The sequence below is a fragment of the Manis pentadactyla genome, chromosome 5, assembly GCF_030020395.1.
Source record: "Manis pentadactyla isolate mManPen7 chromosome 5, mManPen7.hap1, whole genome shotgun sequence".
NCBI lineage: Eukaryota > Metazoa > Chordata > Mammalia > Pholidota > Manidae > Manis > Manis pentadactyla.
The window spans coordinates 53,646,444-53,670,754 of NC_080023.1; the positions used below are offsets into that span (position 1 = coordinate 53,646,444).

The 24,311-nt window shown below is 33.1% G+C and overlaps 1 protein-coding gene across 11 annotated transcripts in view; it reads right to left on the minus strand.

Annotated features, from left to right (window-relative positions):
- Nucleotides 1–24,311, minus strand: part of EPHA5 (EPH receptor A5) — a 368,176-nt gene that overhangs the window by 41,642 nt on the left and 302,223 nt on the right. For 6 of the 11 annotated variants that reach the window (XM_057502277.1, XM_036918159.2, XM_036918158.2 and 3 more), the window contains 4 exons: nucleotides 17,571–17,636; nucleotides 8,466–8,533; nucleotides 7,039–7,164; nucleotides 6,107–6,292 (listed from right to left, as the gene is read on the minus strand). In XM_057502277.1, the coding sequence (XP_057358260.1) occupies nucleotides 6,107–6,292; nucleotides 7,039–7,164; nucleotides 8,466–8,533; nucleotides 17,571–17,636 (446 nt within the window). The remainder of the gene's footprint in view (nucleotides 1–6,106; nucleotides 6,293–7,038; nucleotides 7,165–8,465; nucleotides 8,534–17,570; nucleotides 17,637–24,311) is intronic. The other 5 variants (XM_036918161.2, XM_036918160.2, XM_057502278.1 and 2 more) reach the window with 1 other exon arrangement.

The following is a 24,311-nucleotide window of genomic DNA, read 5'->3' on the forward strand; positions in this document are numbered from 1 at the left end:
TGTATTTATTAAACCTCTCTCTGTGTACTAACAAAGAAAACCAAGTACCAAATTAATGAGTTGACTTACATTTCTACCTCAGTTTTAAATTTATTTATTTCTATCATGGTTTATCACTGGCTTATAGAATTAGTTTCCTCTTGTGAAATGGAAGATGTAAAATTGAAGCATACTCATACTTCAAACATTTTCATTTATACTTCTCCAGACTAACAGTCAATCCAACTTCACACACTTCTGTAAGTGGACGCATATAGGACTCAAACGTAATTTATCCACTGATTAGCAACCAGTCTTGCTCCTCCCTAGACTTTTCCCCATAAAAGGCAATTCTTTTCTTCAAAGTACTCAGGATAAATAATTTACAATTGTCATTGACTCTTCTCCTTTTCTCACATTCCACATTGACCTCTCAAAAAGTCTTACTGTGATAAGCCTCAAAATATATATAGAATTCAACTACCTTTTTCCTTCTTGTTATAACACAACCCTGGTCTAATCAGTAATGAGATGGGAATAATGTTGATAGCTTCCTTACTGCATCCTGCTTAACATTGGCTCCTACCATCCGTACCCAACAAGGCAGCTTGACTGATGCTATGAATGTAGGAGTCAGATTTTATTACATTTCGGCTCCAAAGGCTCCAAAGTTCAGCTTAAGGGATGGTTGTCATAGGTACCAAAGAGTTCATTTACTATCTATTCTCCTACTATATCTTCAAGTTAAGCTGTACCAGACTACTCTCATTTATTGCACTAAAGCAATGCTGGCTGTCTTGCTACATCTTGAGGATTTCACACAAGTTTCAGTTGAGTCTTATGGTCTTTCTATAAAACTGTGCCTCCAGATATCTGTAAGACCTATTTAAGCCTTACAGAGAGGCTTTTCTGTAAGTAAAATAGAAACCACCAACACTCAAAAGAAGCAATCTCTAGTCTCTTCACCTAGCTTTATTCTATTTAATATATTAAAAATGTATTTGTTCATTTAGTTTCTATCTCCTTCACCCAATGGTAAGCTCCACAAAGGCAGGAACTCTGTCATATAATCTCTGCTGTATCCCACGGACTAGAGATCAAATTTTAATTTTTAAAGAGAAAATATAACATACATCACTCTAATTTTAAATGTTTTTATAACTGCAACTTAGTGATTTGCTTATTAATATCATTCATTTGTTTTGTTTTTTTAATTACTGAATGTGTCTGACCCTGTGATGGACACCAGAGGGGCTATAAACATATCTCAATTTCAAGAAGCTCATGTGTAGTGAGGTTGATAAAACAGGTAGAGATGAACATGATATAATATACAGCATTGGCAAAGTAGAGAGAAATGTCTCCGGAGTTTTTCAGATTGTCTCTGGCTGAGAATTCATTCACTCAACAAATATATGAAATGCTACATACACATGCTGAGCATGTGTAGCATTTCATATATTGATCTGGGAACAAACAGGTGGGCAGAACAAAATGAGAACCACTGCTCTTTGGAGCTTTTATTCTAATGTAGAACTAGTAAGCTTTCCTTTGCTCAGCTATTTAACATTATTGTGCCCGTGCCTATTCTATGCAAGGCAGATACTGAGGCTAGAAGGAAAAATGAAGATAGATGACACTGATGTCATGGAGAAAGTCACATTGAATTAAATGTGAAGGTCTAGTAGCACTAAGGAAAGTTGGGGAGGACATTCTAGGGCTTCATGAAGTATCTTAAAGGAGCAGAACAAGAACTAGGTAGAGTTTTCGGGAAAGGAAATGGAATAGGGAGATATGGCCGAATTCTATCAGGTTAGAGACCAAAATATATGTACTTTGCTTGCTTTGCTTGTTTGGTGATGAAGCATGAGAAGAAAGCAGTGATTTAATGAAATCTATGTTAGGACATCATATGTATGCAGTAGGCACAGGTGGGAAAAATACCAAAATGAGAAAGCTAGTTTGAAGATTGTTAGAATAGCCCTGAGTAAAAAATAATTAAGGCCTGTAAAATGAAAGTGACTTCATAAAATTGAATGAAATACTATTTTTGAATGATAACGAAAAATGTACGTAAGTCTGAATTATCTGACAATTTAATAATTGTCATTGTGCTATCTCTTCAGATATAGAAAGAAAAGAAATATCATGAGATTCACCTAATGTCCCTCTAATATTTTTGATTAAATTTATTAATTTTACTGGATAAATCGTTTATTTGTAAATGATCTTAGATTAAGAAATGTAACTTTGAACAATTCTGAAACTCCATAGAAATATTCCTTTAGTTTGTTTTGATAGTAATTTCCATGAGTGGGAAAAAAATAAACCTTAAAGAACTAAGAATGCTGTAGTGGGGAAATTATAATTTTGCCCTTTTTATTTTATTTCTGAATCTCTTTAGAGTAAAAGCTGGCATTGTGCATATTACATTAAAGCATCTTACACTGTGAATGAGTCAATTAAGCTGGGACCTGTGGGTTTTTTACACCATTTATCAGGAAGATTCTCTAGAATATATAACTATCTATGATATGTCCTGTTTAACAACAAATCACAAATAGAATCTGAATGAGGGCCCACGTTCCTGGCATGCAGGGCAGTGATACAGGAAAGATGAAGATTCATGATGGCACCAGCCACAGACATGCTCTTTCAGACTCCGACCTCAGCTTCAATCAGAAAAATCACAAGATTGAGTTGCACTTATGTCTCATTATCTGTGTGCTGCAGGTTGAGAATAATTGCTGAATAAATTAACATCAGATCAGAGAGCATGAAATTAAGGACACAGATAAAGTGAGTTGCAACATGGTAAATTAAAAACAAGGTGAAGACTTCCCGAGTTGAACATCAAGAGTTACATTTACTAAGGAGAAATACAGTTTCAATTCACACATGAAAAGAAATAAGACAAAGCAATATTTTAGATATTTACAGTCTGCTTTACTTATATGTGTAGTTTCATGGCAACAACATCAAAAATAATGTTTGATTAGATTAGAAATTTAAAATCTGTATTCCTAACCATGGCACTTCTTCAAAATTCTAGAACTAACATAATTCAGATATGATCATTTGTTGATGACACTTGATTCTAAAAATAAAGGTTTTCAAACTATATGATAAATTTAGTTGTCTGAGTATAAGAAGTTTGATTGCATTAGTTTGTTTCAGTCAGGACCCATTCATAGAAAACAAGTTCTATGATATAGCAGGGGTCTATAAAGGCAGGTGAATATTCTAATAATTTTGGGGTGGTGTCCACTAGTATCTGATGCCTTCATTTAAACAGATTAAAATAAGTAATTTATTCACTACTATAATTACCTGAAATTTTGTTCAAAACACACACTCAAATATACACAAATATATCTTAACATAATCAGCATAACAATATGATGAAGATATGATTTGCCCTGTGTTTGTGTGACAGTCAGGCTTGATGTGTTTACGTAAGATGACCATGAATTAGTTTAGGTTTGGTGTAATAGGTTTACATAATATGCATCATCTGTGTCTTCAAGGAGCAGGGATTTTTTTCTAGCTAAAAAGTATATGCAAAAGAGACAAAATTAAATGGAAGATTTGAGTAAGAGTTTTGGAAAAATTAAAGATCACTACAGACAGTTGCAAAAATCCTTACATATGCACAGCAATCAAAAGAAAGATTACTTCAGAGCAAAATGCTGAGGGATTGCTTCATGGAAGTACTGGAATTTGATTTGAGTTTTGAAGGAATTGAAAAGGAAGTGAATATGAGGGTACACATTTCAGAGAAAGAGGCAATGGGGGCAGGAAAAAATATAAACTACATTAAAATGGACTAACAATGAAATAGATATGGTAGTGTTCAGAGTACAAGAAGACAGATAAATGGTAGAATAACTATATATCAAGTACCTACTGTGTCATGCCCATTCTAAATTTTACTTGTATTCATTCATGACACCTTTACAACATCACCATGAAGTATTCTTACCCATATTACTGATGAGAAAGCTAAAGTTCTGAATTTTTAACTAACTGTGCAAAGTCACGTAGTTAATGGCAGAACCAAAATTAAAGTAGGGTGGCTAGATCCATGGTCCATAGTCTTGACAATTATACAATAGTGTCTTCTGTGATAATATTAGTAATCTGGTACTGTTCTAAACATTACATCTTACTCCATTATGGAGGGTAGACTGGCTGCCTATGGAGCTTTATATTATCCTGGGTAATGGGATGTCTTGGTCAGAGTTTATTTGAGGAAGTTAAATTTCACAATCATACTAAAGATGAGATGCAGACATGAAATTAATTGTATATTTGCATACTATTATTACTATGAATATTGTTAAGAATTACATTTTTATATTAGATAATACCATCCTTGCAGAGGAAATGATTTTACTCAACCATTATTATGATTCTTATTCCTATAAAATCTAGCACCACATGTTATCAATGATGTCCTTTCAAGGTCCTTCCCTTCAGATGGAATATAGTCACCTTCAAATTCTGATTTCATTTTATTGTACTGGTGGTCATGTTCTTCACATTATATTCTTATTTCAAATTACCCCTTTCCATTTATCATAGGGTATTATTTTTGTAAAATATTTTAATTCCTTTTATTCTGTTCCAAAAAAACATTTTTTTCTTGTCCCCCATATGGCTGTCTCTTGTCCCTGACCCCCACAGTTCTTTAGGAACTCAGTTGTTCTGATAAGACTTCGGAATGCCCTGTTTGCTCCAACAGCATCCTCTTTGGGTGCTGTCAAGGTGTGATACCGTGTCGGCATGTACTCAACTGGAGGAAGAAACACATCAAAGCTTTGAAGAAATCTGTGTGCCTGCAGGTTATTTTATTTCTATGCTACATTTTCCTATGAGCATTCTTACTGGAGATGTGTGTCTATTTGAGAAATGGAGAAAAAACAATCTCCTGTAATACAGGCTGATTTAAAAGTTCAGCCAATCATCAAAATTGTTTTTCTGGAGTCTGTTTCTAGGGCTGGAGAGAGGCTTTTCCATTCTCATCTGTGATCAATTAAGAATGAATCATCGGTTGGGAGTTAACTTGTGGGGTAAATATTTTTATTTATTTATTTTTTTGTCCCTATTGTGAAAAAGTTGTGTTTTTATTGTTGCTGTTGTTTTGTTTTTTATATTTAAAAGAAAGTGGTATACATGGCTATCCAATCAACTGACATTACTTAGTGATTTGAAGGTATTTATTGAATACATATCGGTGGTACATACATTTAGCATATATAATTTAAAACTTGATTAGTAGCAACTGGAAGTTGAGCAAATGCTACAAAAGAAAGTCTAAGAAAATTTCTTTGCCAAAGTTTTTAGATAATTTAGTATGTGGTATGTAAAGATGAGGGATAAAGAAAGGAATGAGAATACACGGGAATAACAAAGAAAAAAATTTTTTTAAGTCCTCAGTTATGTGCCACAAAAAATCCTTTATCTGGTGACTGAAAAATTATTTGAAATCCTTACACTGAGAAGCTTACCACATAATCACATTTACAAGACATTTAATACAAATTTAAAAGAGATGTGAAATTCTAGATATTTCTGAATAAAAGTTAGATTTACTTAGACAAAATAATCATTCTTAAAGAGTTTTCTGGTCTTCTGAGGCTGTTGCTGTCCCTAGAACTATTAAAATATGGCACTAAAAAAATGAATAAAAGGAATACATCTGGCTATAAAAATTGCTTAGAAGGTGGCAGGGCACCTATGGCTAGAGTAATCCTATTAAATGTTAAACTTCAATGCCTCAATCAGAACTTTGAAGTTAATATTTCATTAGGATAAAAGGTGAAAGAAGAGCCAGGAAAAAAAAATTGTGATGCTTCTTTTTTTCTGTATACATTTTCTCTGGCACTGAAGTCATAGTATAAGTTAATACATATGTTTGAAATAATATATCAAAATTAAAAGTCCATTGAATATCAGCTTTGACATGAAGCTACTAAAATACAGGACAATTATTATTAATATAGGGAAATTTTTTATAATAGTACTATGGCTAGTTTTCTCTCTATCCGGAAATTAGTAACCTACAGAAGAAACTCAGGTATTCATGCTGTACACACATGCATGAGGAATTTACCATTGTACTTACTTTTGGTCACGACGCCTTCTAAGTGAATGATGTTAGGATGATCAAACTGCCCCATGATACTTGCTTCACCCAGGAAATCTCTGCGTTGCTTGTCAGTATAGCCTACTTTCAGGGTTTTGATGGCCACAGGTAGTTCTCTTTTTCCTGGAAGTTTCAAACGTCCACTGCAAACTTCACCAAATTCACCTTGTGATAAAGATGGAAAACACACACACTCATTTCAAACCCTTATCTAATATACACTAAAACTTACTAGGATATTAAGATTTAAACAAAACAGTGTTAAACAGGGAGTCCAAACTTCATTATGAATGTTGATAGAAATAAATGGTTTATCAGGAAAAATCATCTATAGGTGATCATAAAATACTTCGGTGGTTATTAGTTTCAGCTAGCTCACCTACAAAAATTTTAACAGAATGTAAAAAAGAAATTAAAGCAATTGACTGACAATCACTTCTTTTTTCCTTTTCTTTCTACTTTAGTAGTACCATTAATGCGATGAGAAAGGAGAAAGCTTATAGCAAGATAAAGGGGAAACAACTTAAGGATGAGATGATCTATAAATAGAGCAATTGAGTGCTGGAACTGGGTAAGTACTTTTTGGCATTACAAAAAAAAATATATGTACATATATATACACACATGGAACATATGATAAATAGCAGTTGATTAAATACTATGTTTGAACATATATATATACATATATATATTCTTTCCTAGTTTAGTTTTATATTTTATAAGCCAGACATTTGCCGGTTTAAGTATGAGTTACACTGAGGGTAGCATTAAAATATGATTAATTATAACCACTCTGAAAGCAAGTCAATTATGAAAGATTAAAAGCATTTTGAGTTAGATCAGAATATTGACATATTACATTCTATAATACGAACACAAGTTTAAAGTTTGAGTTAAACATACTGTCATACCTGCTCCAATAACTCTTTCAATGGTGATGCATGAAGCTTCTATCTCCTTGGCAAATTCATGGACTGCTTGATTGGGATCCTCGTAGGTGTGTGGATCAATATAAGTTCTTACTCCTGGCAGTTTAACTGTAAAAATAAATGTACATCAAAACAGAAGTCCTTGTGATAAAGGAGTTAAATTATAAATGTTATTAACATGCAACTGTAGCTTAAATCCCCATTTCCTAAAGGTGGCCAAGACCCTCTCCTGAGTTATAGGAGTCATTTCTACAGCTAGCCATCTCATTTTTATAATTTTAGAAGTCAGACTGTGGCATGTACAAGAAATGCATATGTGACATGTTGGAGTAGACACATTTTTCAACAATAATATTCAGAGTCACTCTCGGAGAAAAAACAAGACAATTTTGTTTACTGAGCAGGATGATGAAATTCTAGTGGTTTACACATTGGTTTGTTATTCTGTATGTCACTTAAAATCTCATGAGAGATTATTAATTTTTGTGTTATGAATATAATTTAAAATAAATTTCCTGGTGCTTTGGTCCAGTAAGACTGACAGAGAAGTCAAAAGAAACAGAAGTTCTACTTCTCACTTTACCTCTGCTATGGAATGGCTTTGCACAGGATTCTGATATTCTATGAGCCTTAATTTCATCACAGTTAAAGGCTACCAATATCACAGTGATTTTTTGAGGATAAAATACATTAAACAAGATGAGAATATGAAAATGGACTCGATGCTTTGCCACATGAATTATGGACTTAATGATTTTGACTTTTATGGTGATGGCAGAGTAATAAAAGCAAAAGAAACTCTTTCGGCCATGTACATGGCAGATCAAATCATTGTGTACTATTTATGGACAAATGAACACATTGAAATACCACTGATTAGAATTCACTTAAGCTGATTGGTAAACTTTGTTATTAACTTGATTTTCTGTATCTCTTAAAGAGGTAGTCTTTTTCAAGTCATTCGAACTAATGCTGCTGCTAGAGGATCTGCTCAGAGAAATTCCTGCTATAATGCTAGGAAAAGAAGAAAAAATACTGAGTAGTTTTATTTATTTAATCTTGTGGTGTTATTTAATGATAGATATCTACTGACTGTGTTGCTAGAATTAGAATTGGCCAAGAAATATGGTTTGAGATGTAGTATTTTTTTATATAAGCAAAAAGGTTTTATTTTAGTGATTATAATGAATGGATGCTTTAAAGAATTAAATAAGCCATTTAGCAATTGCCTACAGTCAGTTGGCAATGCCTCGAGTTCATATACTTTATGGGAATGTAACAGAACACTTCTGTTTTTTAACACAAGAGTTTGGGTCAGTTACTACAAATCTTCTCATCTGAAAAGTAACAAAAATAACAATAAAACCTCCCGAATTTTGTTCTCATTTGACTTTCTACAATTTGCTTACTGTGCCCATTATGAAAGTGCATCTTTTCCTCTTCTGGATCTTGTTTTGCCTTGCTGTAACCACACCGCCTGGAACAGAGTAAAAGCTACAATTAGTTACATCTCCAAATGTTGAATCATGTCAAGCCCAGAAGCATGAAAGCCAGTTGAAATGATTGCAGCCCTGACTACTTGTCACACTGGTAGTGTGAAATAACACCAATACCCCTTTTGGATGAATCATATTTCCCTAGCCAGGATCCCCCAATCTTGCCCAGAGATCACTGAGAGGTCTGAAGCCACCCAAACCTGATTTTTAACTTCTCCCCACCAACACTATACTCCAGACATTTTTTTTCCTCTTTTACTATTTTTTGCTACTTCCAAGGCCTCTTTCCAAAATGAACTGCCCCAAATATGTCTCTGACCATAGCATCTTATTCTACCCTTTTGTTTTATTTTATTGTTTTGAAGTCTTCAGTCATTCCCCTGGCTCCTTCCCTGCCATGTCCACTCAGATCACTGCCAAATTCACTGCAACCTACAGCTCTCCTAAGCTCACCTCCACACCCGAAGTCTTCGTCTCTCTTGTTTTTTTCCCCAGCTACTTAATAATTAATAAGTCCTTGCAATCTACAATTATTACTGACAAAAATTTCTCATTTAAGTTTCACTAATGACATATTCACCACATGACTTTATCTTAGTATTAAATCATTCATGATGAACTGAAATCCCTAAGTACTGTTTTTCTGAGGCTGCTTGCTCCTCCTTTTGTTTCCATGGACATTTCCATACGTTCTCTGCATGAACCTCTCTGGTTCCCTACCATCAATCTCTCCATATCCATCAATTTAATTAACACCTCTATCCCTCTGGGTTAATTCTTTTGTGACTTATACTCTTATTCCTCACAGATTTATTTTATAGGGTCATTCTACTAGCTTTCAAACTCAAAACAACTGAAAAACAAACTGGTATATTCCCCTTACTTCAATGTTGATCTGTTGTCTTCTTTTCCTGTTAATACACTGCTATGGCATTGGTCCCTTAAGATCAAAGCCTTTTTTCTTGTGTATATCACAACAAATTGTTGCCAAATCCCAAGCAATATATAACATAAACTCTTGTTATTCTTTTCCTTTTCGTTAAGTCTCCCACTTCTCCAATTAAGGCTTTGTTCTCTTTCATTTGGATTATTATAAGGACTCTGAACTGTTGCCCTTGGCATTCTATGACTGCTTTTCCGAACTCCACTGGACATGGCTGTAGCTAAAGTACTGTAAAGAAGGTACTTTTCTATTGTGTTAGCTTTCCTCTGCAGTCTTCAATAAAATAACGATTACTAAACATAGCCCTAAGGTAACTTTCTTATATCATGTCCAACTGTTACCTTCAAGTGTACAAAACTTATTCTCAGATCTCCAAGATATTTCTCCATGCTTCCACACATTTGCATATAGTGTTTCCTGCACCTGGGATGTTCTTCATAACAATTTCCAGTGATCAAAGTCCAGTTCACTTTTTGTCTTCTTCATATTTTTTTTCTCAGATATTACAACTTAATACCATTTTTTTCCCTTTTAACCTAATAGCTTTCTATACCCTTCTCATGGTGAGATTTCCTTTCTACAATGCAACATGGTCATTTGAATATTTTTTGGCTTATTTACTACCTGTCAATTTCTTGAGTGTCAGAAACTAGCGTTCATCTATAAATTTATGCAGTGACCTGCACTTGGCTCAGAGTTGGCATTGATGAATGAATAAATTAATGAGTGAATGTTATTTTGATTGCATCTACACAATGACAGGTATTTGGAAAGGGAATATGCTGATGAATACTAAGTTGATGGGCACACGATTACTCATATAACATTAAAACAAATGACTGAAGTGAAAAACATTTAAATTATTTTTAGTGAAACTTTAAAGGAAATGAATTTACTATTCATACTATTCCTATAATAAAATTGGATCTATTAAAACAATTTAAAATTTTCAATTTACTTCTGAAAAAATAAAATAAAGCCAAAATGGAAGATTGACAATATACTTTTACTATAAAGTTGGTTGAGAACTTCTATGTGATGTGAAAGAAGTGTCCAATTGACATATACTAACTAGGACTGTTCCTTGATTATATATTCTAAGATGTTTCTTAAACATGCATATATCTTGATGTAAAAATGAAGCCTATTTTATTCTATATCATTTCCTAGTGCATAATTACGTATTAGTTATGGAAAATAGATAACATAACCCACCCTTGTGACTTTTTAAGAAAAATACAAGTATCTTCTTTTTTATCATGTTAAAGAACTGCCTTTTTATTAGTAAAGTATAGCTAGTTAAAATTGAGTAAACTTGAAGTAATATACTTAGTACGTAAAATGTTATTGAATGATAAAAAATAGACAATGGGGATCTGGTGGCTTTTCATATTTTATTCATAACTCTTAGATGCATTTGTCATTCAAGAGCCCTTAAAACATCTTGAGTCACCTCATCACAGTGAAATGGAGAGAGAAAAACAAACACATAAAATCATATTAAAATTAACTTGGCCTATTCAAGCTGACATTTAAGCTATTTTAAAACACCATTCATAATTTTTCTAGTATTATATTATTCTTTAATCCTTAGTGTGTGTGTCTCTAGAGAGAAGTCATTGATACTTTTTTTAAAAACCAATGTTTTAAGTACAATTGTGTGAAATCATCCTGAGATTTATGTTATTTAAATAGCACTGACAAAAAAACTTTGTTAGAGGAACTCTAAAGAGACCTAAAATGTATACAAGTTCTTGCAGTTTACATTAGAAAATAAACACCCATTTCACTTCAACTCTCCTAACTTCAGAAAAATAAATGATCTTTCAAACTAGTATCCTCAAATAGTCTTTATGATTAAATAAGCCTCATGGATATTTAAATTGCATGCAAATTCCTCACATGAAAATGGAAATAAAACTTTGGATCTCATCTAAAAAATGATTTGGGAATACCTTGGTGAGGAGCGGTTAACATTTTAATACCTAGGGTGAGAGTCAGGAGGGCAATAGAAAGGAGTTATTTTTGACTATGGGCATCTCTGGAGCTCTATAACATATACGGCTACATGTCACATTAACATATAAAATTAAGTTCTGGAACCCCCCAAAGCATCATTAAAACAAGCCTCAACAAGATACAGCAAGTAAAAGTGCAGCTGGCAGAGACTAGCGCTCAGCAGTGTTCAGCCTCACTAAGGAAACATTGCAGAAAGTCCGTTCATTCAGTACCATCTTCCATACCTCCTGCACGTGCATTACTTTAACCCATCAGACATACAGTCAATAAATACACCATTCTGTTCATAGATTACACCTCTACCTTCTAAAACCAACTTCTTTTTTTCCAAATGGAAAAGGAACAGTTTCTTCATTTTGCTTCAAATCACAATTTTAATGAGTTTTGATATCATTGTACTAAAAATATCTGTAGTGTTTATAATTAGAGGAATCATCCTCTAGTCATTTATACTTATTATCTTTAGGAAAACAATGTTGTTTTACCTTTTAGTAGTAGGAGTGGGCATGAGAAATCATATTAAATGTAAGCATATCTCATATTCATTAATATTTATTAAAAAGTCCTATGGAAATGCTTAATATATAAATACAGCAATGACCTTATGGGTAATTTAAAAATCAACCTATTCTCTCCCTTACTTATCCTAAGAATCTGGGTCACAAATCCTTGGTGGTATTAATGTTAATCTTAAAAATTTAACCCCAGACATAACATTTAAATTTGCATATTTTAAATTTGCGTAATACATGAAATAGTAAACAATCTTTATGAATGGATGGACATGCCAATAAGAAAGTTAGCTCTTGGATATAAATTAAGGATTTGATGATAAATTTTAAGTATGAGTGTCAAGTCCGCCAGAGTACCAAGCAATGCACAGAATCAGTCATCTGCTAAATGGCCAGTGAGGAAAGATGAATGAATAGATGCCAGAGGAGATTATAAATCCTGGCTCAACATAGCCTCCACAGAATCAGATTTTTCCATTGTTTTGGCCTACAGAAATAAACACTGAATAAACAGTTTTTTGCCTTAACTCTAAATAAGGTGGGGAGGATTGTAATGGTGGAAGGAGTGGCTTTGCATTTTGATTTCTTTAGAAAAGCAGGTTTATGCAGTCCCTAACTCAGAAATGGAGACTCCTTTATTTTTCCTCTATTTTCCAGAATGATTAAGAAATATTTTACCTGTATTGTAAAGCAATAATATTCAAAAGGTGACAAATTGCAGCAATCATTAGGGTTGATATGTTTTGCTTATAGAAAATAAAAGCTCTCTGTAATTTTAGCCTCATCTAAAACCACATTTTTCCAAAATGCATATGATGATGTCAACCACTCCATAATGCTGTTTTGAAGAATTTTACTGCTGGAATCTTGAAAAAAATGTTACAACTCCTCGGGAAATAATTTGACTTTTCCACTTCAGGATTCTCTCCAACTGAATGAAGGTAGCTTTAATAAAAAGCTCAGCTTACTCAGCCTCATAAAATAAATAAGCATATGAACATTAGCTTATCAATATATCTAATGAATGCTGGAAATAGATAAAGTTTGGGATAATATTGTTCAATAAGAATGTGATTGAAAACAGTAAAATGGGACATTGTATATTTAGACCATCTTGCTTGCAGGACCCTAAGACCTTAAGACTCTCATTCATACATTCCTCCTTTGTACACTGAGGGTACTGGGATTTTGAGTTCCTTATGGATTTGTTACATAAAAAATGCAACTGATCTATTAATAGTTTACTGAAAATTCTCAAACATATTTCTCAAGGGAAGTATACTTATGTTGGAAAGCACATTTCCTTTCCTTGGATATGGCAATGGAATGATGATTCTACTACACAAATGAGGCCACAGCCTAAGTCCCCATCTTACATTCTATCAAGGATACTAACCACCCTATGATTAATGGAGTGTGAGAATTTAACTTATTTTATGCCTTATATACCATTTTTTAATTTCCATATTCTAAGAGTCAAAGGAAAACAAACCTTAGAAATAAGTAGTATAGTACATATTAGTTAGCAAATTTTTCATTAATATATTCTTCAAAACCTTTTAGAATTAACAATAGGAAGATGAACCATTTCATATATTCCAAAAACTCAAAGCTGAATTATAGACTTTTTGATATTGAGTTAAAATTTTAATTGACTTAGAATTTTGGTATAAAAACACACTTCACAAAGTATGACATTTGAGGATTAAATCTCCTGGTCTTCAATAAATTTTGTTCTAATGCTAGAGTAGGCAACTTCCTATTCATTTTAAAACAATTCCCTGGATGTGACCATTGGATTTCTCAATTAGAGGAGGCCCACTTAATATCTCCTGTAGTCAGAAATTCCATAGGCATTATAAAGAGGGATTTTAAAGCAGTTCATAGTTATATTTTGCATAGCAAGCCTTCAATTAAAATGTTATATATATATATATGTATATATATATATATATTTTCAAAGACAAGATTCACATGTACCTACCATAAGCATTTTAAATGAGGATTCAAAGGGATGATTTTATATACTATGTCTCTTTCCTCTACAACTCTACAAAATGGAATAGTGTTTCCACATACCTCTCCAGCAGAAATCTTGTGAAAATGAAAGAAATACTCTCTGTTAAGTGAACATGAAAATAAAATTTTGCTTACTTCAAATTTCAAGAAACCTTCAGTTAATAAAAAATAGTTAATTAAAAAATTAAGATAATGGCTATAATAGTTAATGTTTCAATGTAAGTCATGATCCTTTTGGTCAGAGAAATTTGGTTTTGTTTTGCTTTTGATCTCTGAATGATGAGAGAAGCTGTAGTTTGTCCCTTGTGTGTCTCAGACAAAAAATATTTTAAAAATTAAAAAAACAATTTCTAACAAAAATAGAGTTGATTTGCTAAAAATCACAGAATAGGTAAATGAGCAAATTAAGAATTTGATATCTCTACTTTCAGAAAAATGAACTCCATTTCCCTTGCCATTTGAGTCCCACAGAAGAAGTAGTTTATATGAAAACACTAGAAAGCATGAAACCTAATGAATGAAGAAAATATTCTGACATATGTTTGCCTTTAAGAAATGCAAGAAAAAGCTAAGGGACTATGGGATATTTCAGATGGACTTAAATATTATGCTATAAATATATAACGGTTCTTGTAAGCATAACCACAAATGAATATCAAAGGATAAATGGTAATGTTATTTTAGAAATTATACACATTAATATCTTGTGTACATTAAAAAGAGTCAGATTAACAATGGAATTTGTAAAATTAACTATTTTAAGCAGTGAAACAATTAACAATTAGTCTTAAGACAGTAATGATGAAATAAAGTCAAATATCACTGATCAAAAATATCCATTAAAAATGTAGGTATTCTTGGGGATAGGGTACCTAAAATCTAGGCATCTGGGTTTCACTCAGAAATATTCAAAAATACCTTCTGTCACTGGGTAGATTTTAGTCAAAGCAAGAATAATGTTTGCAATATTAACATTATGTACATGTGTACAGATTTCACAATAAAATGGGTAACTAAAATGACAAAGGATAATTTGAGATCAAAGGTAGTAACACGTAATTCCAATTCATCTTATAAATGGCACACCATGCATTTGAAAATAATTGGACATGGTTCTCTGCTGGGAAATACGGTAGTGTAAAACTCAGAACTCCAGAGACTTGTAGAAGCTTTAATATAACAGTTGAATTGCAGAACCAAAGGCCTAGATCAATTGTTTTGAAATTATACTTTTCAGAGCCGGACATTTTCACAGGTATATATCAAGGTACTTTTGAAAGCCAGTATATCTACAGAGGGGCAATTTTAATGTATATGCTTTGCATTTTATTAAGGTCAAAACTAACCACAAATATATTTATGAGTAGTCTTTTAAGAAATGAAAAGCAGTGACATTCCAAAATCTCAAAATACCTAATATTCTCCACTCTGTAACTGTAAATATGTCTGTTCACAAGTAATAATGATAGAATGTTCCTTGGAAATTATTTTATAAGTAATTGACAAAACTGGTATGCTTATACATACAAAATTAGGTGACAAATTCCAGGTCAAGATGTCTTAGTATTTTACTGACTTTACTAGGAAAATTATTTTTCTCAGTCTTTAATTTACATTAGCTAAGATAGTTTTCTCTCAAAGCTTTATTTTAAACAAACAGTATCTTTAACTGAAACCTCTCAGTTGACTTGAAATTATAAAATGAAAGTTCAGGAAGCATAGCAATAAAAACATTTATGGCTTCCATCTTCCCCAGTAATAATTCGGACATCTTTCTTATTAATTTATGTAAGCTCAATTCAAGTTTTTCTTTTGCTTTATTTTGTTTTGCCTTACTAAGAATGCGTTAAAGAAAATTCTGGCTCTTCCATAAATCCATGACAACTGTTAGCATTTCATTGAAAATTAAAGCACATATGTAGCAAAATCATTTTTTTTGTGGCACACACACACATATACATACACAAACACAAACACACTCAACTGTCTCCACAATTACTAACATTATTTGAAGAAAGATATTGGGAGAAAGTATTTGTTGCCTTAGGTTTCCTGGTCTGTTCTTTGTGAAGGAAGCTTCCACCTTCCCACTTTTCCTCTTTCATTTGTTCATTTTGTAAACTCCCTGAAGCCCACTACGCAGTAGAAAAATATACTATTTTAAAAATCAAGCATTTCAAGTCCAGTTAAAGGTAGTTTTTTGCCAAGACTTTCTAAGTCATGGCTTCATAAATGTATTCCTACTAAGATATCTTTGAGATTTAGGTCAAGGTAGGCCTGGATGTCAATCTTCTTTTATTCCAAAATGTAAATTCTGCCTATTCTGCTTCCATGAGGATTTATAACAACTATACCTGAGACTCAAGTAGAATGAGTAATTCAGCAACCACTTGGTAGTTTTTCAAATACAAACATTTCAAAAGATTGAGAAAAAGATATATAAATTTTATCAACCTGTGTTTCTTGACTCTCTCTTGTCTCAGAAGCTCACTGATATCACTCTGCCCTTCTCACATCTACACATGCATGCACACTCATTCATGCCATAGCTTTTCAAATAAAAGAATGAATTTATACCTAGAGAATTCAAGTAACAATTTTAAATGCCTCCAGCAACCCTATTATTCTTTAAAAATGCATTTCAGAATATCTTTTCTTGGCAAACTTTGACTACATACAGCTAATACAGTAATGCAGAGTTTAAACTCCTTAAACTAGAAAGAAATTACCTGGAGTGTTTCATTTTTTTACAAGGTACCACTATTGTGTAGAAGTCCCTTTAACTCTGTGAACAGAGTTCTTTGATCTTATTATCTAGCCTGTATTTTACAACTATATACATATATTTAGGATTTGCATTGGTATAGCTATATATATATATATGAATGTTTAGAATTTGCATTTGTAAATAATCAGGACTATCCCATTTAAACACTGATCCCAAAAATGTGCATACATTTTACTTCACTGGTATCAAGTTAGGAATATCATTTCTAAATCTGAAATAATTCAAGCTTAAATCTATTAAGTAAACCATTTAAAATTATATGTTGTTCTCTTCTCCAATGACACATGTCCCCACAGTGATCATGAAAATAGACGATTCCATTATGTTATGGTCATTCATGGTTCTGGGAGACAGAAAAGGTGGTTTCACCTTGACAGAAGCAGCATTCTACTTCCATGTATGATGTGACTTTAGCCTTAATGGAACAACAAAAACAATGACATATTAAATGTAAAACAGATTTAAACTTCCTGGTTTAAATCAGGACCACAGTAAAAGTTGTGGAAGAGAAGTATGGATGCTTGACATAAGGATGATGTGCATTTGAACTTATCCACTGTGAAATCTCTTGGTATGATTCCCCTTTGGGAATCAGTTTCATTCTCCTCTTCTGTTAAGGCGTAGCTGGTGTACTAATTGTTAGAATGTACACAGATGGAAAAAAAGAAAAGGAATGCTGACGGTAATACATAGAGGTGGGACATCACATAGGAGTGAAAGTGGGAGGGAACACTAACCATATTAGGCTTGGATGGGCAACAGCGCACAGGGAAGAAGCCCTTCCACAGCCACATTCGCAGCAACTGAAAAGCAAACAAGAGAGCCCAAGATAAGGAAGAGATCCCACTCCCTTGATACAGCATAAAGACACTGAATTCAGATAGGTGTCTGCTTTGCTTTTCAAAAGCAAAAATCCCTAAGTGCACACCATTCAATTTCTCCACAATGACTTTTAAATTAGAAAGCATTTTATGGATTTAAGAAATACAGAGCTGTATTAGTTATTTTTATTTTACTTAAAACATTTATCTGTAGGAAATAGATTCTGAGCCAATGTTTTTAATTATGCAATCAATATAGAAATACAAATAAAGAAGCAAGTCCCTTTAATATATCTTTCCTCAGAAATTCCTGCAAAATTTATATTCGAAAGACATTCTAAGTAACCTTTCAAATACGTATTTTGCATAGAGCCTACAAATTTAGGAGGGAGAATAATGCCTCGTTCATCTGACCCACTGGCTTCTTATGCCAGTGGCATTATTTTCACCACCTATTCGAAATATTATGTTTAAATGATTTCTCCAATCACTTATGGAAACTACCAAGTTAAATTTAAATTTTCATATATTAAAAATGCATCTCCAAATAAAAATTTGCAGAGTTATTGCTATATTTATAAAAGCAAACTATATATAATACATATACTTTTCTGGATATCACAGCACTCAAAATTTTTTAAACTGTCCACATATTCATGATAAAAAATCCAGAAAATATCAAGTGAATTGTTTAACAAAATGCCCTTTATTGTTAGAAACCACATAAACTGATGGCAGAATAGAACAGAGGTTATTTAGTACTTCAATGACTTCACTTTCCAGTATGTTTTATAAATGTCATTTCCAGGGATTTTGAGAGAACTGTGGGTGAGTTCAGCAATGGTACCATATACCAACTGGCCTAAAGCTTTTGTGTAAAATCTATCTATTTTGAACTTTAATTACTTGAAATGTATCTACTTCATTTTAAGTAAAATGAAGGAAATAAAATACAATCATCCAAGACATTTGGAAAAGCTAATAAATTCCAGTGGATCATTTCAAAGGAAAAGAAGGTAATATTTCATGTATTTTCTCTGGAACATTGATGATGCATTGATATTTTGGTTCTACTAAGTGTCTGAGAATTTGGGTGTGACTGAAATAAAATCATAGCAAATAAAAATGGTTATTATGACATTTATTTCCATTTTGACTCCTTATTGTATTTTAAAGAGTATGATTTTAAAAACTAATTATTTCCACTATGGAATACTGAAATTCAAAATTATAGTATATCAAAATTCTAAAATATTTAAATAGTAAGGTAAAACACATTTCTAGCACTTTGGCAGATCTTGATATATTTCTTTATAATTACATTTATTTCATGAAAGTCTTAAACAATTACTGATATCTTATGAAACTTAATTTTTCTATTGTTTCTGTTTGTATCAGCACTCAGATTAGGGGTTGGCAAACTGGGATTCATGGATCAAATCTAGCCTCCCATTTATTTTCATAAAAATACAGTGTTGTTGGAAAGCAGCCACACTTAGCTCTTGTTAGGCTTCTTTGGTGCTGTTACAACAGAGTTGAGTAGCTGCGATGGAGACTGTAGAGTCTACAGTGCCTAAAACATTTGCTAACTGGGCCTTACGGAAAGTTTGCCTACTTCTTTGCTTAGACTGTGAGAGTCTTGAGAGGAGGGTGATTCACTGATTTTTTTTTTCCACAGTGTAAACACAGTGACTGATACTTGTCATTAGTGTTTTACTGTAATGGGTATTAACCCATGGCACAACTACCTCAATTCACTGATAGTTATTAATGTGGAAAGTCTGCATTTAAATGTGTAATTTCTAACATCACAGTTCCAACACAGTAAATATTAAATAATAATTTTGATTGTTAACAAATGTTTCTGTTTGTTCTTTAGTGATTAGGAAAAAAAGGCAATCTTAATCAAGTATAAACATACTTCCAATTGAGTGTGCAAAGTTTATAAACTCATGTTGAATTGTGCTTAGGAAGGCAGTAACTGCACTGTGATTGGCCATCAACTAATAGGATTTGTTTAGTACTTGGTCAGTGTTCTAAGACTCAAAAAACATACTAATTTTAGAATTAATATTTTATTCAGGTCCACTTAATTGGAAAAATTGTAATATGGTTTTTGCCTTACAAATTAGTACACACATACATACATGCACACACATACATGCAATTCACTATAGCACCCAACCTAAACATTTTAGTCCTAAACAATGTAAATCACCTTACTCATTGTAACTCTAATTTCTAGTTTTAATTAAGTTTAATAAAAAATCTGAAATCGTGTAAAATCAAACACATTTTTTTTCTGAGTCATTGCTTTAGATTTTGTACTGACACTTGAACTTGTTTTAAGATGGCATTTAAAAAAATCGCCTTGGATAAATTATAGTTAACCTCTTTGTGTTTCAGTTGACAGTTATAACACGGGGATAATAATGGATCCTATCTCATAGGTTTTGTGAAAAAAAAGTGAGAAGAAAATGTATATTCACTTAGATGAGTATCTGGCATATCATACAGTTGGGTAGAATAGAGGGAGCTGCTAGTAGTATCATAATCAAAGTGATAGAATAGGTTTTCATCTCAGAGGAGCTATTTTTTTTTCATGATTCATATAATATTCCCAGACTAAGTATTTCCATTTATAATATAACTAAATAAACGAATTACCTTCAGGCCAATTCATATAATACAGAATAGCTAGCATAATTTTAAAAAAATCAGTTCCACAAAGTACACTTTCTAAGGATTTAGTGATCAGAGTATACTGTGCATTTATATGTGTTATTAAGAAAATTAAAACTGAACGTCTTTTTCTATGAATATCTGAAGTGGAATAGTAACCCCCCAAATAACCTTTTTTAAATAAACTCTGAGGATGCTGTCACAGTAACACCTCAGCATCAGATGGTATAAAGAACATGTTCTTTCCTTAATCAATACTCAGGGAAGTACAGACTGAAAGTGCTTGCAAGCCTCAGAGATAATTTAGAAATAGAAACTAAAATGTGCTAGAAATAGCAGCCAATCTAATTTATGTGAGCTATAGTTCAGCACAGGGTACATCTGCATTCCCATCAGTTTTTAGCACCTGGAAGTCTGTAAGTAACTGCATGTAGTTATAACAAGATCATTATTACCCACATTTAAAATAGTTTAGCCCTTCCATGCTTATAATAAAAAACTGTTGGTCTTTGTTTTAACAAGATATTTCAATTTGTCCTTTAGAAGATCAAAATATGATAACACAAGCTTTCCATAGCCAAAGAAGATTCAAATAAAATTACTTTAGCCAAGCCTTACATAGAGTTGATCAATATATGTACGAAGTGTGTCAATGTAAGTAAGATAACCTCCCTCCTACAGAAGCATGGTGATTATAACTGTAGGGAAGAAATTCTCAAGGATACTGAATCAGAGAAGCAAGACTGCAGGCTGTGGATAAATGATGACATAAATTCTTAAGTGAGATCATACAAGTGGATAAGAAAAACACTAAGATCCTAACAGATAAATGAGATAAAGACAGGAAGAATAATTTACAAAACAAGTACTTTAGATTTGCTTTTTGATTGCAGAAAGGAGGAAGAACACTAAAAGCTTCCATAACTCACCCATTTTAAATAAAACAACAGCAAGATGATGGTAATGCACAGGGCTGGAGGAAACAGTGGAGCTTGCATCCCCATAGGAAACAGGCCACATGGAAAAGGGGCCTCAGTCCTTTCGAAATCACCCTGAAAACTTATCAAAGAGTGATAAAACTGTTCTAGCCTTTTGATGCCAGTGCATAGCAAAATAACTAAGATCATGGAGTTCGTAGTCAAACTAGGAGTAGTTCTGGATGTATCCCTTCTAAACAGAGTAACTTAAAATGTAAGGTAGTAAGGCAATGAATCATTATAGTAAAAGCTTAGGGAAACTAGTCATTGATGTAATGAAATAATAGAAACCATACTTCATAGGGTTGCTTTGAAGCAAGAGTTTGGTAATGCAATGTAAAACTCTTTGCACTCTCTAAGGCTCACACTCGGCATTTAAAAAAAATTTTAATTGATATTATTATAATAATCTGGTTTTAGGGCAAAGAGTGGGACACACATAATGTGCATGAAGCTGGAAGTAGATTTTGAAGGAACTAAATAACTAATGAATATTTTGCAGTAAACAAAATATGTTTGTAGGGTCTATGATGCAATGAAAATCAATACAATATGATATATTTTTAATTGGATAAAACTTAGTGCCCAGAGAAATAAAATGATGGCAGAAGAGTATATCAATCCTGTAAGAGTTATTGTGTTGGATTGTGTCATTAATTAGTATTATAGGAAAATTTCAGTGTTCTCTGATTTCAATTTTTTTGTGGTTATTTCACTTTATAATTTTTTTTTTTTTTTGGGTGTGGATGTCTTCATATGTGTTTATTAGAAAAACAAAAACATGTCCCAAAATGCAACACTCCCTTCAAGTGACAAGGAGTTGAGACCTCTATTCCCGGCCCAAATGCTGTGACGAGGAGGAAGGCTTCCTGTCTCTTGGGCCATAAAGCTTCTATATACCTGAGATTCTAACACCAAATGCCAGTGAGTCAACATGAAAGGAGACAAGAAGAGAACCACACTGTTGGCTTTTCACCATTGAAGCTCATGTCTTGTCCTGCCAGTTCCACAGCCAGTCCTCCCTTCTCTTTTGATGTTGATGGGGGGGGAAAAAAACAAAGTAAAAAAGAAAGAAAGAAAGAAAGAAAACAAAACCAAAGAGCTAGGCAGCATTGTCACTGCAAACAGGACAACACCCCCCCACCTGCGGCTCAAGGGCATGCTGGCAGTAACAGACAGTGGAAGCTGGGAAGTACACTGCCTAATTAATTTAAAATACAACTTCAGAGGGACAACCCCTAATTGTTTAAAGTGCTTTTTTTGTTGTTGTTGTTGTGAGGGCATCTCTCATATTTATTGATCAAATGGTTGTTAACAACAATAAAATTCTGTATAGGGGAGTCAATGCTCAATGCACAATCATTAATCCACCCCAAGCCTAATTTTCGTCAGTCTCCAATCTTCTGAGGCATAACAAACAAGTTCTTACATGGAGAACAAATTCTTACATAGTGAATAAGTTACATGGTGAACAGTACAAGGGCAGTCATCACAGAAACTTTAGGTTTTGCTCATGCATTATGAACTATAAACAGTCAGTTCAAATATGAATACTCATTTGATTTTTATACTTGATTTATATGTGGATACCAAATTTCTCTCTTTATTATTATTATTTTTAATAAAATGCTGAAGTGGTAGGTAGTTACAAGATAAAGGTAGAAAACATAGTTTAGTGTTGTAAGAGAGCAAATGTAGATGATCAGGTGTGTGCCTGTAGACTATGTGTTAATCCAAGCTAGACAAGGGCAATAAAACATCCACGGATGCAGAAGATTTCTCTCAGAACAGGGGGGGTGAGGTTCTAAGCCTCACCTCTGTTGATCCCCAATTTCTCACCTGATGACCCCCCTGCGACTGTGCCTGTCTTAGATTGTTCCTCCCTTGAGGAATCTTACCCGTCTCTGGCTAACCAGTCATCTTCCGGGGCCATACAGGGAAATGTTAAGTTGGTAAGTGAGAGAGAAGCCTTATTGTTTGAAAAGGTTAGCTTTTTATTTCTTTGCATATTTATGCCCTGTGGCTTCTATGCCCAGCATTTGTCTTGAAGTATCTTTACCACTTGGAAGAATTATGATACTCGGTAAATTTGATATGCGGCTCGAATTCTATTTAAGGGTTGTAATTAGGAAGGAAGAAGAAAAGCTATAGAAGTAGCAGGCAGAAGAAAACATGGGTTCACTTTATAATTTTTAAGAAAATAAAGAATTTAAACAATTCTGATTATGATGCTTATCACAGCATATTGTCATTTACACCCTCTCAGTGTTTAGATAACAAAAAAATTTAAATATGTAACAAATATTTGCAATAAAAGAAGCTGAGGAATTGTTCACTGACATTGTTAAATGACAATGTTAACTGTACTGTATATTTCTCAAAATATTTCACAATGCAATACCTTTTGTATCTGTCTTAATTCACTGTCATTGTTTTAAGATAGAGTACTGGTTTCCTGATTAAGCCAGGCTAAAATTCTGCAGAAATCTTTTGCAAAAACTAGGAAAGGGATAAAAAGCATAAACCTTATAGCAGGTAGATACCCAGACATGAGCACAGAGTGAGTGGGGAAGGGTTCTTCAGTCAGATGCTTGCTTATATTTTACACATTTGCGCAAGGTATTCCTGTAAAATGTGGAGTGAAAATATGGACAACAGACTAGCCAAAACTGGCTGGTTCCAACATGGAGGAGAAATTCTCCCAAACTTAACCCCAGAATACATTATATATTCATTAACATAGTAAAAATTCACACCTCCCTGTTCCATGATTTGTTCCTATGGGAACCAAATACAGTCAAAAATCCCTCTGTGGGACATGACAGTGGAGTAACCCCAAACTCCAAAAGAAACTCCATCTCTCTTTTGAAACCTAATTTCACTTGGTGAATATTCATTTCCTTTTATATAAAAAAGGTTCCCTATTGTTTTCTTGGGGCAACCCCTCTGAACCTGCTCCTGTCTCAACTCTTGGGCGCATACTCTTGCCTTTCTCTGA